General features: G+C 27.4%; 1 protein-coding gene across 3 annotated transcripts; it reads right to left on the reverse strand.

Annotated features, from left to right (window-relative positions):
- Positions 1-1920: 1920 nt before the first annotated feature.
- LOC112687630 (protein retinal degeneration B) lies at positions 1921-14413 on the reverse strand. 3 transcript variants are annotated; one of them, XM_025560454.1, is made up of 26 exons: positions 14373-14413; positions 11983-12165; positions 11771-11918; positions 11478-11681; positions 11158-11297; positions 10973-11090; positions 10102-10459; positions 9877-10037; positions 7802-7903; positions 7558-7713; positions 7281-7443; positions 7000-7217; positions 6792-6911; positions 6653-6737; positions 6470-6582; positions 6235-6405; positions 6028-6159; positions 5821-5969; positions 5466-5582; positions 5130-5238; positions 4886-5042; positions 4674-4823; positions 3836-4016; positions 3484-3752; positions 2975-3060; positions 2473-2559 (listed from the first exon to the last, which is right to left on the reverse strand). In XM_025560454.1, exons 2-25 carry the CDS (start codon positions 12058-12060, stop codon positions 3015-3017), a joined length of 3645 nt encoding a protein of 1214 aa, XP_025416239.1. In that variant the 5' UTR covers positions 12061-12165; positions 14373-14413; the 3' UTR covers positions 2473-2559; positions 2975-3014. The 3 variants fall into 3 exon arrangements, with proteins under 3 accessions (XP_025416237.1, XP_025416238.1, XP_025416239.1); XM_025560452.1 differs by lacking the exon at positions 2975-3060 and having other exon boundaries at positions 1921-2559; XM_025560453.1 differs by lacking the exons at positions 2975-3060; positions 14373-14413 and adding an exon at positions 14227-14320 and having other exon boundaries at positions 1921-2559.

A 14413-nucleotide genomic window follows, 5' to 3' on the forward strand; every position in this document is an offset into this window, starting at 1 on the left:
CTCCTTTTGTTTGAAGCAAATAAATTAATTGAATCATCATTTGTTGATTAAAAAAAATGTTAAATACTTGTTAGATACAAGGATTGTCGAATAGTCACTGAATACCCAAGATCAGCTTTATGTAAAATAACTTCCAATTTTGTAAGTGACGCGAAAATCTCAGGGGGAGCAATGGCCCCCACTGGCCCCCCCATCCGGGCGTCCCTGGACATCGGTGCCACTGTGGCTTGTACTGGCTTCGAGCGGTTTTTATTTTCATCGAATGAACCTCCGCTCGAAGCTATCTATAATAAATATGAAATATTTCTATAGGTATTATTTTATGCGTGAAACATAATTATTCGTGTCGTTTTTCGGGTCCATAGTTCATTGAATGACACCGAAGTACTAACCTATCTAACATGCAAACGTATTAAAAAATGGTTTTATTATACTTAAGTATAACCACCACGCGGAAGATTTGCCAACCGAAGTCAGAGACAATATTAGTTTCGTCGAGAGATTTGTACCCGCTAATAATCGCGTTCGATGATTGGTTATATGTAATATTATTTGTCGTTACGAACGGGTATTATTGCAACACGTAAGCTATTCAACGAAACATAAATATATAATAATTCGAGTGCAGGAAAGCTTTCTCACGGATATATTAAAAAAAAGTCATACCGCTCTGTTTTTCGTTCTATACATGGCCAACACGATCATTAAAAATAACAAAAACAAATTAATACTTCAGGCATAACGCAAAACTCTCATACATAATAGTATAATAGTTTGGTTTCAACCCAGGCGCGTATGCAAAAACAATTTTTTTTTTAGGTTGTAAATTTTCATACTTATATAAACCACTTTTACCCAAATTTTCTTATACTCCCTACCATTTGTAGACGACTGATTCGGCCCAAGCACTATTTTTTTGTTGAAGTTGGGCGCCCCATCTGCTAAATTCTTGAACAGCCTTATGGGAGATTTCTTGTAGTGGTTTGGATCCATCCGTTTACAGTGCTTATAGGACGAAGAGCAGAATGTTGCGGGGGCAATGGAAAAGACTCAACTGATCCAGCCACCCCCATGCGCAAAACATTTCCACTGCGATTTCATAAGTATTGTTTCAAACAATCTAGCAAATCAACAGTCTCGATGACAATCAATATCATAAACAATAAAAATCATACATCTTATATATTTAACAACATTGCACACCATTATAATCTTTAATCATATGATAGTTTGATAGTTTTTAACATGACTTTATTTTTTCTTATGCATACACATGTATACATAATAATATTGTTTAATTTGTAATAATATAATATCGTGATTAACATACATCAACAAAAACTACACATAAAAAAAAAAAAAAAAAAAAAGGGTATTGATAACTTATCCCATTATCATTTAAATATCATGTACAATAATAATAATAATATAATTAATTATACTCACATCTGAATGTAAAACAAGATTTCTTATCATTAGTATAATCGTACATCAAATCTTATAACAAATATAACGTTTCAGTGGAACTGTCACTTTAATCGGACGCAAATTTTATTACTTGAGATTTATACAAGCTCCAGAAAGGACAAAGTGATAAATAAAACATAACATACGCATTTGTTGTTTGATTTTAATACCTTCAAAAATAAATGAACAAGTAGTTATTCATTCAATTGTCTAAAAGTCGTATGAAAATGAAAATAAAAAATATCACATATTTTTCACTTTTACATAACAATAGTATTTCATTCATAATAATAATAACTTACATCTAATAAAAAAACATTTACACTTGAGTAATTTTTTTTTCTTTAAAAAAAAAAGAGAGAATTTCGTTTGATCAACAAGTTGACTAGAAATTATGACTATGGTTGAGTATAAAATTGATTAAAATTAATCAGTAGAGATATAAGGAGTTACAATTTTAAAATTTAACAAGACGACAGAAAAATTAATAAAATTAACAAAATAATAAAATGTATAAAAAGGCAATAATTTTAGCAGCCTAGATTTTGTACTGAACATCGTCAATGTACATTGTCAATATGCTCGGCACAGCCTTTTTGATGATTGGTAAGATACAAGATCTTTACACACGTTTAACAAAATTAAATCTGTACAATTATGATGATACAATTAAAACAATAACAATAAAATGGAAATGATTAATATCGATAATATTATGGACAGTTAAATACAATAAGAATGAAAAATAATAGAATCACTGAAAAATAGGAATGTGCTAGATAAGTAACAATACAATAAGTTAACATACATAAAAAAACCTACTAGAAAATGACAACAATACTATAATAGTGGTTAATATGTTTTAAGGACAACAACAACAATAACAATAATGACAACAAAAAAGTCGTCATATAATTAACAAATTTTCTGGTACACGTACACAGAAATCATTCATGCCGCTGTCATCAGGTACCATCAGAGGAATGGCGTTGAAAACACGACCAAGAACAACATCAAAGATTATCATATCTGTTACGACTCGAAGATCTGGTCAGTGAACAAATTGGAAATGAAGTCGTCCTCTTTGCAGATCTGTTGAAAATAAAATTTAACGCATGTTTAAACAAATTTATTAATATTGCAATACATAACAAAATACAGGAATTTATAGTTCTGACTGCAGTTAAACACACAGAATATAGAGAACTGTAGATATAATATTATAATAATATGATGATAGTAACAGTTGTGTATTGCTGTGTATGGGTGAAGTGCAGGAACAATCAAGCATAATAGGTATCAAAGAATGAAAATCAAGACAACTGAAAAATCATAATAGTGTTTCAATTGTTTCCAGTGTAATTTACTACAGTAATTTTAGACAGATATAATAAGCGTGGATAAGGTTAAGAAGTAGGTAAACTAGAGTGTGCACATTTCTTTTTATTTTAACAGTCAAGATTAATTTTTTTGTTCCACACAAAGCACACATACTCATATTGTTTACCTGACATTTACTTGCACCATAATATGCGGTCAAGTATGGATCAATTATTGGAACCATGTGTATCGCCAGATCTCTTCTCGGGACACCTGATCAAGACAAGTTTAGGTCACCATAATTTTAAGAACAACCCCTGATTATTATACTTTTCAGAATCTAATAATGTCTCAATAAAAGTTTAAAAAAAATTTCTTTGGAAAACAACAAAAAACCTATTAAATTTTGAACTAAATACAATTATTCATTTATAGTTAAACAATAAACAAACATGACAGTTTAGTGAAACTTAAATATTGAAATAAAAATGTTTAGTAATTTTAATAAAATGCCATAAAAACTAAAATTAAATAATTAATTAGTAATTAAATTTAAAAAAGAAACTATGTCAAAATAATGAAAATATAATTTCTGTGATAGGTTAAACCATTTCTATTGAAATATGTATAAAAGTTTTAGTTAATAACATAGTTATAAGCATAATAATGTAAATTAAGAATATAATAAATACATACCTTCTACGCCTCATTGAAGCATTGTGTCCAAATCGTCCACGTGAAGTCAACAGCATACGAGCATTTCCTTGAGCTGGCCTAGATCCCCCATGACACTGTAAGGCGGATAAATGTGCGGCATAACCTTCACTCAACACAGTTGCCATTGAGTGATGTTTACGTCCCACCTTTCCTATGATAAATATCTGTTTCGGTTTCAGATCCAAAGCACTATATACAGATATATCTTTACTGCTTCCATAAGCTGCATGTATAATCATTTTATGATCCTAAAAATAAAAAAATAAGTAAAATTTCCCAACAAAAATTTACTCAAGTGTATATTTCATAAGTTTGTAATGTATTTATTTACTTGTACAAGGCTTTTAAGATATGTAATTTTATGAGCTAGAAAATCTGTAGAGAGACCATCAGCAAATGAAACAAGTCCATGAGGAAAGTTATGTTGACTTAACCATGACAAAACTCGTTGCTGTTGCATATCGGGTCTTCCAGTAATATAAACAATTAAATATCCTAAATCTTGCCAGTGTCTGAAAGATACAATTCAAATTATTTTACTTATCACATAATATTTATTTATGTTGATCATGATAATATTTATGTTGAAAACTATTTTAGATCAGAAATAAATGCATGTGTGAAATAATCTCATAGTATCTCAATATTTTACTTTTAATCAGTTGATTGATAAACTGCAATAGCTGATAATTTTTGACAAGTATAATAAAATTATGGATTCTTCCAAATTAATTCAGATTTTAGAAACTGACTTAACTTTTCATTTTTTTTTCATTTTTTTTAATGATTATTAAAGTAAAAGAATAATTTTTTAAAAAAATAATACTACAGAAAGATTAATTCTAATCACCAAAATGATAGACTTGCTATAAGGTCTAATAATAAGAAGAAGAAGTTCTCGTCAACAGTTAAAATGTTTTCTTCTAAATTAGTGATTAAAACATCATATAAAGAGGAAATTAAATTTTAAAAAAAAACTAATGCAAAATGCCTTTCTAAATATTTAAAAGTAATCTATAAAAATATACATAATATAAAGAAATTCATTTTTATATGATAATTTTTCTATTTTCAAAATTATAATTCAGTAGAGTCAATTAAATATCACTTAAACTCAATAAATATGTGTACTAATTTTTAACACATAGACAAAAGTATATATACATTACCTCACTATGTCAACAGCACCTGGTCGAACTTTTGGGTCGCGACCAGTAACAGAGACACTGGCAGAAAATGATCCATCAATACTAAATACAACAGTTTCAGTTTGAGGTGGAACAATAGCTAACAAAAAGTCAACACTTGTATGATCTCCCCTAAAAATTAAAAGGCAGTTTATTAAAATAGTTAACATTGAATTTTTAATAAAAATAATTACCTAACAACCATTTTAACAGGGTATATTCCAAATCCAAGAGACTTATTATCAGGTATTGTATATGTGACACGTCCATTTTTATCTGAATCTTCTGTAGCCAAATGCGTCCATTCACCATTACCAGGTTCTCTAACTATATGAATATCAACTTTTTCACCTATAGAAATAAAACATTTCAATAAATACAATTAACAGGGTATTTTAATAAGTTAATTAACTAATCAAAAACAAAATAAATACATACCAGCTAATGAGAACATATCGAAAGGACCATAAATAAAACGAGCACTTATTATTTGTGGTAAACCTTCACGAATAATCACATCATTAGCTCGATGACTTGCAGTAGAATTCTATAAGTTATAAAAATAATAAACACTTATAATATTATATAATATAAATATATATATAGTAAAACCTCGTTAAGACGCTCCCATTTAATATTCAATCCTATGACGCCTATAACCATAAATATTATATCGCCTATCCTCCATAATACGCAGTTTTATGATTTCCCCTTCGAGAGCGTCTTAATGAGATTTTACTGTATTTATATATTTACTTTACATATAATATTTACTTTTATTTTAATGAATGTTGTTTTACGTTGCCATTTTTCACGAGGTTGACTAGGGCTGAAACTAGCAAGTTCTTTTTCCTCATTTCCAACTGAACTGTTGTAGTCAAATATAGCAAACTGAAATAAAATTAACCTTTAAGCTTAAAATTGGTTAAAAAATACATACGTCAATACTTTCATATCTAAATACTCGTAATTAGATAACTTAATGAATCAATATGAAATCCTTAATAACTGACATATACCAAATGCATATAAAAATATATGCATGGATTTTTTAATGAAGCACATAATTTAATGAACATTTTATAATTACATACCAATGCACTAATAAGGAATTAAATATTATTTTTACCTGTCTTAAAATAAATGCAATGACATCAGAGGATTCCCAATAGCTAGCATGAAATATATGAGGCAAAGCATTTGTAGGAAAATTTGATAGTCCTTCAGGACAGTACAAAGCATAATCCAATCTTTTAGTACCCCACCATTTTTTCGTCACTAAAAACAACAATATTATTATGTGTTATATAACTATAGAATTTTTTATGTAACTTACATTTATTTATTGCTTGAATTGGCAGTGTATCACCTATTCCAGAAACAGTGCTCAAAATACTTGCCTCAGATGTACGCCTAGCATGATGGTTATGTTCCGTAAACAACTGAGGATTTGTTTGTACTGCTTCCACTACACATAAAACATACAACTTCAAGAGTAAAAAAAACATTTTTTTATATAAAATTATTGCAATAAAGTACTTACATAAATAGTACGGTTGACCAGTTCCGAGGGGATATTTTTGATATCGTGGAATATTAACAGGTGGTAGAATTGAAAATTTTGCAGAAATTAGAGGTTCCAATCTAGATGCAATAGGATCAGATGGATGGAATAGATTATATACTTGTTGCAATGCTGGTCGTTGGATTGAAGCTTAAAAAAAATATATATAAAATTAAATTTACACATTTTTTTTGAAGAAAAAATAAAAATTTACTTGATTTATCATATTTATGTGCTGATATTTTTCTAAATGCTAATACAAGTGATAACGGAGATGCAAACATAAACATCTCGCTTACTTCAAAGTCCAAACAAACATTACCATCACTGAAATAAGAATTCAAGCATATAAATTTAAATTTATATAAAACTTAAGTTGTAATAAATAAAACAATACCTAGTAGATGATGATCTTCTTCTAACTGGAGGAGTAACTAAAACTTTAAAAGAAGAGTCCATGCTAGCAACTGAAGTACAATCATCTAAAATAGTAATGGATTATTTATTCAGATATAATAACATTTTATTTTGCATACCATTATCGCTTTTTTTTTGTACATGCTCTGGAGTACTATGTCTACTTGCATCATGAGGAGAATGAGAATCAGGACTTCTACATAAAGCATCATATCCTATAACTGATCCCATTGAATCTCCTATTATTCAACATAAATATAAACAAAAGAGTTTAATCCAGATAAATTTGTAATGACATATTAACTATTAAATAAAATCCACACAAACCTATAAAATACACTCTGCCATTAAATCCAAACCCTTCATCAGATTTAATAAAATCTCTATATACTTGATTAGCCGTACGAATAACGTTAGATACTATATCTTTATAGTCATGAGAACAGCCTGCTAATATGGGAATAGCACCTATTGGGATAGAGTCGTGTGTAATATTTGTGCATTCTATGCCAGATGGAGATACATCAAAACTATAAGGGCTTAATCTAGAAATAATTAAATTAATTTGTTTAATTTATTCTTGAAACATATTTTTTAATATATAATACTTTGATAGAACGCTAAGCCCTTCAGCACAAATGGATGAACAAGGAATAAGTCTCATTGCAACATGACCAATCATATTTGGGTAGTGTTGTCGCATAACTGATTCAAAAGCTCCTCTAAATGTAGTGAAATCCGATTTTTTGGCCATGATATCTGAATTTGCATCTAAATAAAAAAATATTCAAATTGATTTTGTTTATAAAAATATGTATACATCTAATAAGAAAATATTTTTAAGCAAATATATCAAATTACAAATTAACATAAGTATGATTTTACCTAATACGCTTCCAGAATGTATTATCATCAGAAGTGTACTTATTTGACAATTGGTTTCTTTACTAATTATAGGTGAACCTGGACAAGTGTCAACACTATGACCACGTTGAATGAAAGGTGATGACTTTTTATATGTAGGAGAAAATATACTATCTTCTAAAAATGCCAAATATATTTTTAATTATATATGATGAATGCACCTAACATTTTTCATTTCAATCAGCTTATGATACTTAAGACTTACCTTCTTTGTCTGGAATACTGGACGAGTCAAACTCTTGTTCATTTAATATTGTTAAAGAACTCCATTTAGACATAGAAACAATTTCAGAAGTCGGCAAAGATTCTAAAAAAACAGAGATAAAGTTTAAAACAACTAATTTAATAAAGTAAAAAAAAAATAAAGTAATAAAATAAAACAAAAATTAGTAAATTGTTAATGCTCATAAATGATTAAATAAATAGTTATATTTATAATTTATTTATTTATTTTTTTTTATATATTTAACTAATTTAATGTAGTAGAAGTAAATTTATACTATACACATAGTTATAAAATCATTATGACTGTCTTAAGTTCAATCGCGATTTGCACAGTTAAAGTAAGAGTTCAAAAAAATGGAAAGAGTTGCAATAGGCAAGAATAGGTATACTATAGTACAGCAGAGCTTAACCATGATGAATTCATAGATATCAAATGCAAGACGGAAATTCTTTGCAATAATAACCATCACAACATTCAGGCCAACCTATTTAGATCAAAATATCTGGAAGTATACAAAGAAGAGCATTGTGAAACATTCAGAAATGGAGTAACTAATACCAAAGGGCTGATATCTTAGTGGTAGACCGAAAGAAAGAAAGAAGCCTCATCTTAGACCCCACGATTCAGTAAGAGACTAATGACAAACAGCAAGACATTAATGTGCATGAAAAAAAAAAAGGTATATACATGTCGTGTATCTCCCAGTCTGAGCCATCTTTACAGAGTAAAAGAATGGGAAATAGTCGGGCACACAGAACCGCATAAAAGTTCTTTAAAGACTTTTTCAAAAAAACATGGTCCACTGCATAACAATTTCAGAAAAACATGTCTGTCTTTGTTGCAAGACACATCGCATATAATAAACTAACATCTATACTTGTAGTTTACTATCATTATTATTTTAATAATATTATTTTATTTTGCTATTTATTTATTATCTCTATTTAATTTAATTTATATTTTGTAATAACTTATAAGCTATGTACAAACGTATTGATCAAAGCAACAATTCCCAAAGTATGTTTCAAGGAACCCAAGGGTTCTGTCGGACAATCTCAAGAGTTAATTGCAAGATGCACATATGAGAATAGTGTGATTGTAATAAACAATAATCACAGACCATCGTTTAAACATTTTTCGGAGTGATGGTTTTTCGATAAATAATTGAAAAATTGGGTTTAAGTTAGAGTTAGAGATGCTGAAGTTTCAAGAAACACAAACTATTTCACAAGGGTTCTGTGGTCATAAATGTTTGAGAACCATTGGAATAAGGTAAACTGTGTCAAAAGGCAATTCACAAAGTGAATAATAATAAAGTTGTTTATATATATATAACTGAATATTTAAAATTAAAAACATTTTAATTATTGTGCAAAAAAATTAACCAAAAAATAATCCATGTATCGTTGACTATGGAACAGTATTTTATACAATCAATGCTTGTATCCTACATAAATGATTTTGATATTTTTATTTACGAAGAATATTTTTATGAGTGCTTGAATTTTTTAGTTTCCATTAAACATAATTTCAAAAAAATCAATAATAACAATAACTGTTTGCACTTCAAATCTTTTAGTATAACTAAAAGATTTTAGTCTTGGCATAAAGCCATATTATTCATACAAATATATTATATACAACATCTGTTAGTACATTTAATATGTACAATAATAAGTAATAGGCTATTAGGCTTACAGTATTATTAGTTATTACTAATAGCCAAAAATATATCTTTATGAGTTGTGACCTATGATCTACATAATATTTTATATACATGTAATTATAAGACTTAAAAAAAAAAAGAGCATATTTATATCAGCTTTTAAATACAATATCAGAAATATTAATGATATATCTATAAATAAGGTTATCAAATTACTTTTTAATATTAATTACTATTAAACCAATAAATGTATAAGATATAAAGTGAAATACAGAGACTAACAATTATTCATAGTTATGTTTTGCCTAACTTGCAATACAAACAATAATTCATAAAATAAATTTAATTGTTTAAGCTGATTTTTTTCTTTCAAAAAAACATGATTTACCTTGACAGTCAAAAAATTCATCATCATTGCTCAAATCAGAATCAGAATCTCGAATCAAACTTTCCATTCTCCAATTAGGTGCAGTATCAAAACTTTGAGTAGAACCAGGTGAAGGTACTTGTGACTTAGTATTATTCCAATTCTTTTTAACTGGTATTCGCCTACAGTAAAAATAAAAAATTTATAGTTGCAATAAAAATAAGTATAAAATGTTGTAGAAATTACATGCTCGATGATGGTTGAATACTGCTTGATATGGTATCAGAACTGCTAGATACACACGATGGTGGAGAATATAGAGTTGAATCTTGCATACGTTTTGATGTAACCGGCGTGGCTACTTCAAGATCGCTTTTTTCTATACTACCCATTGTAGCAGCTAAACTAGTGGTATTTTTTGAGTCTTCAACTATGACATTTCCTTCACACGTCTCAGAATCACTGCTAATACTACCCATTTTTCGTTTGAGAGCTTCTTGTGTTTGAAGCTCGATCTGGCGTATATCATCCATAGTTAAATTTACCCATTCATCTTGCCATGCCCAGGCTTGACGATGTGCTCTAACCATAGTTTTCCTTAGAGCTAACCATAATAACATTTTAATAGTAAAACTTCAATTAAACCATTAAATGAAGTAACTTAGAAATTATAGAAAATAAATAAATAACTCGTTATTTATTTATTTTTTAATTTTTTTTTTATATTATAAGTAAAAATGAATTTAATTTTCTCTATACAAAAGGTTAAAATAAATTACCATACTTAAAATGTTAAACATATAACCTATTCAAATTTTAAAATACTAGACTAGATTATCAATATAATAAAGTATCATTATTTTTTTTTCAAAATTATTATTATAAAAAATTGCAATTATAAAATATATAACAGTAGGCAGTGATTGAAATACTTGAATTTTTAAATATGTAAAATAGCATTGAAAATAATAACACAAATACAACTTTTTATTCAATTTTATAAAAAAAATAAAGCCCATTTTGTTTAGTGAAGTTTTTCCAAATATAAATATTTAAATAGATATAACAAATTTTAAATTTTAATAACAACTAAATATTTTTTTTAACTAATACTCACCAACTTCATGAATGAATTTTTCAATTTTTGTTTGCATACCCCAATAACGAAATTCTACTTTACATAATTTATATGCACACATAATAGATTTTCCTGATGAAGTAGGCATACTTTTATTCTGAACAAAATAATTTAAAGTAATATTAGATAAATATATTTATTATAAAAAGATTAATTTTAATTACTTGACATTCTTTCCAGTACTCTGATATCCAGTTATCTTGCAATGGTCCTCGGCCTGTTTTATCACTCACATAACATTTTGGATCTTCTTCTTTAACATAGTCAGCTCCATATAGTTGGTCCTTTACTATATCAATTAAATCTATAAAATATGTACATAATATTTATAGAGCAAGTTGAAAAACTATGATTTCCTATATAACATAAATTCTCATATAATATGATATGAAATTATTGTTAAAAATAATACATATATAAGTAAAAAAAACAAATAAAAAATACTATATAAACATTTGTTTTACTTTGGAAAAGAAATACATACCAACAGAAACATTACGGACTTCACTTTGAGACATTTTAAACACATTATCATGAGATCCATTATCGGGATAATAATAGGTTTCAATTTCCAAGGAAAATTTTTCAACAAATGGACAAGTATAACGAGTTTTTGTATATGGATATGCATTCCACGCTTCTTCTTCAACAGATAATGCAGATTTTGGTAACAGTCCTTTAAACCAACCTGCAGATCATTCATTATCATGTTATTTTTCTAGTATTCTTTATATTATTTTAAAAGAAATATAAAGAACTTATTTTTAACAAAATTACTTGGTAAATGGCTCCCAACATGATAAATTTTTCTTGTATACTGTCCACCACTAGTATTTCCATCACCACCAGGACCACCTTCATAAGGTTCATTGACTAATATTTCAACTCCACTGTCGGCTCCTTTGCTTTCTTCTCTGCTTTTTTTCTAATTGAAAGTATTAATTTATAACAATGTAAATAATTCAGTAGAAATATATCAAACTACTTACAGCTATCATATAAAGCTGAGCGATTCTGTACTCTTCCACACTAAGTGGGAGTGGTATACGATATTCCTTGATCAGCATGATTTTCTCTTACCAAAATTTCATATATCAAATGTTTCAAAAGAAGTTCTATTCAGTCAAGTTTTCAGATAAACTTATGCATTTTGAAACATGTAAATATGTTATCTGAGAACAAACAAAAAAAAAACAGTATTTGTAATTAAGCCATATCTTCAGAAGATTTAAGCTAAATTTACTAAAAGTTTTGATTATATTCTTATACAAACATATTATTGTTCGTATAAATCAAAAAAAAAGAAAAAAAACTAGAAGCAAAATTAGTGTGAAATGTATGAAATAGTATCTCAAGGGCATAAGTATTAAAGCATGTTGGTACTGATATGGCATAAGGTTTCATTCTATGATTAGTACTTGGTCGGGCTTCCTAAATCAACAGACTGCTTTAAATGCAGAGCACATAAACCACAAGGATATTGGTATTAAGAAATTATAGCCATGATTTTAATATTACATATAATCATTTTTTACAGTCTTTGTATATTATACTATAAATATAATTTTGAATATTGATTTGGGAAATAAATTATTATAAGTTTAAAAGTTTTAAAATTAAGAACTATATAAATCATATATAATAAGATATTAGATCATAAATATACTATACAATCATTTAGGTAAAATTCAATAAATTTAAAATAAAAATAGTGAATATTTTAAACATATTTGGCAACAAAATTGAATTTGAAATATATTTAGTTCATTAAATGTATTATTATTTTCCACCCTCATAACAAATTATTATATTATAGAAGTAAAAACAAAATGATTGGAGTACCATAAGAAAAATACCAATGTTTAAAATAATTTTTTAATTGACACTTATTTATGAGTCTATAGTTAATGTTTTGTAAGATATTAAATTATAGTATACTGAACATAAATGATAAATAATAAATAAATTAATCTTATTTTATAATTTTATTTAAATTTATAGCTAAAAATATGTCAGCAAAATATTTATTGGATTATTATTCATATATACTCAACGAACAGTGCTTGAATCAAAAAGTTATTACACAAATTACTAAATAGTAAGAAAGTCTTTTGAAACTTAATTTTTTTTAAAAATATTGTGATTTTAATAAAAACTTTACTTAACCAATTCAATAAACCTTAAATAAAAATGGTTTATTTAAACATAATTTTAATTTTTTTTTTTTACTTATTTAATAATATTTTTATAATAAGTTATGTTATCATAATTATACAAGTAAAAAATGTGAAATCAAATGTGAATAGTTTTGCCATAAATTTTGCTTTTAGAAATAGAAATAGGAACAGTTAAAAACTATACACTTTTAATTTATAAATCGAAATTCTACTTTTTATTCATTAGATAAGTACCAGAAATATAATTAATATTAACTGCTAATAAGAGAAATAAATTTAAACACGAGTATCTAGGTAAAATATTATCAAAAATTATACATTAATTAAAATCTAAACGAAAACATTGTATTGAGTAATTGTAAAATTTAAAATATTACCTTTAGATCAGCTTTAATTTATAAATTATCTATTAGTTCATTGATCTTAACATATAAGTATTAGATACACTATAATATTGGATATAATTTAATTTCTACAGTTATAATGTATTACATATTACGTGTAGGTATACAAAGAATTGTAGTTATTTATTTTATTTTAAGGAAGTCATAAATTAAACACACAACTATTATCAGCTGTATAAATAAGTCGATGAATTCATAGAATCTATTTACATGGTTAATACATGTAAGACATTTTACACAAGTTTTATGGCGCTTGATAACTTTAGTTTAATATATTTAAAAAAAATTATGTGTAGTAAAAGGTAGCGAATTTTGAATATAATTAATAGACCCCACGGGAGCATAGATCTAAAACAGTGATGGATCTGAAGAGCTGATTCAGTTACAGTTTATTATAACAGTTTAGAGGATAGATAGATAATAATGATAATTGAATTTCAGACGGAAGAAGTTTCGAATAGATGTTCCCGATTGATTTAGATCATGAATATTGGCTGCTAGGGCTTTTATTAAATTCGGATAATTCCACCAGTGATCTGAACTCCGAACGTTGTTTAAACCGTGCGAGTGGACAGCGAAGAAGTAGAGATCTCGGGTGCATCAAAAGGCGTAGGTGTGAAAACAATTTGAAACGTCGAAGAAGTTTACTAACCGTTTCGTTCGTCAACGTTGAGTTACAAACTCGTAGTAGAGTTGGTCTCTAACGCCACGAGACCAAAGAAAAAAAAAAAAAAAACGGACACGGGACCGTGAGAGAGGAAAACGTTTCGAAACGACGTTTGTGGGGTAGGTAGTTACCGTTTTTCACGTGCGCCCGGATCATGTTGAACTCGACGATC

This window comes from Sipha flava, unplaced genomic scaffold, assembly GCF_003268045.1.
Source record: "Sipha flava isolate LNK unplaced genomic scaffold, YSA_version1 35a_pilon_pilon, whole genome shotgun sequence".
Lineage (NCBI taxonomy): Eukaryota > Metazoa > Arthropoda > Insecta > Hemiptera > Aphididae > Sipha > Sipha flava.

Excerpts from the sequence above, each read along its gene's own strand:
- LOC112687630 (XM_025560452.1), bottom strand. The coding sequence starts at position 12,060 with ATGCTGATCAAGGAATATCGTATACCACTCCCACTTAGTGTGGAAGAG. Across the intron at positions 7,444-7,557 it reads ACATTCTGGAAGCGTATTAG|ATGCAAATTCAGATATCATG; the intron begins GTAAAATCATAC and ends TTTTTTATTTAG. Across the intron at positions 6,738-6,791 it reads ACAAAAAAAAAGCGATAATG|ATGATTGTACTTCAGTTGCT; the intron begins GTATGCAAAATA and ends TTACTATTTTAG.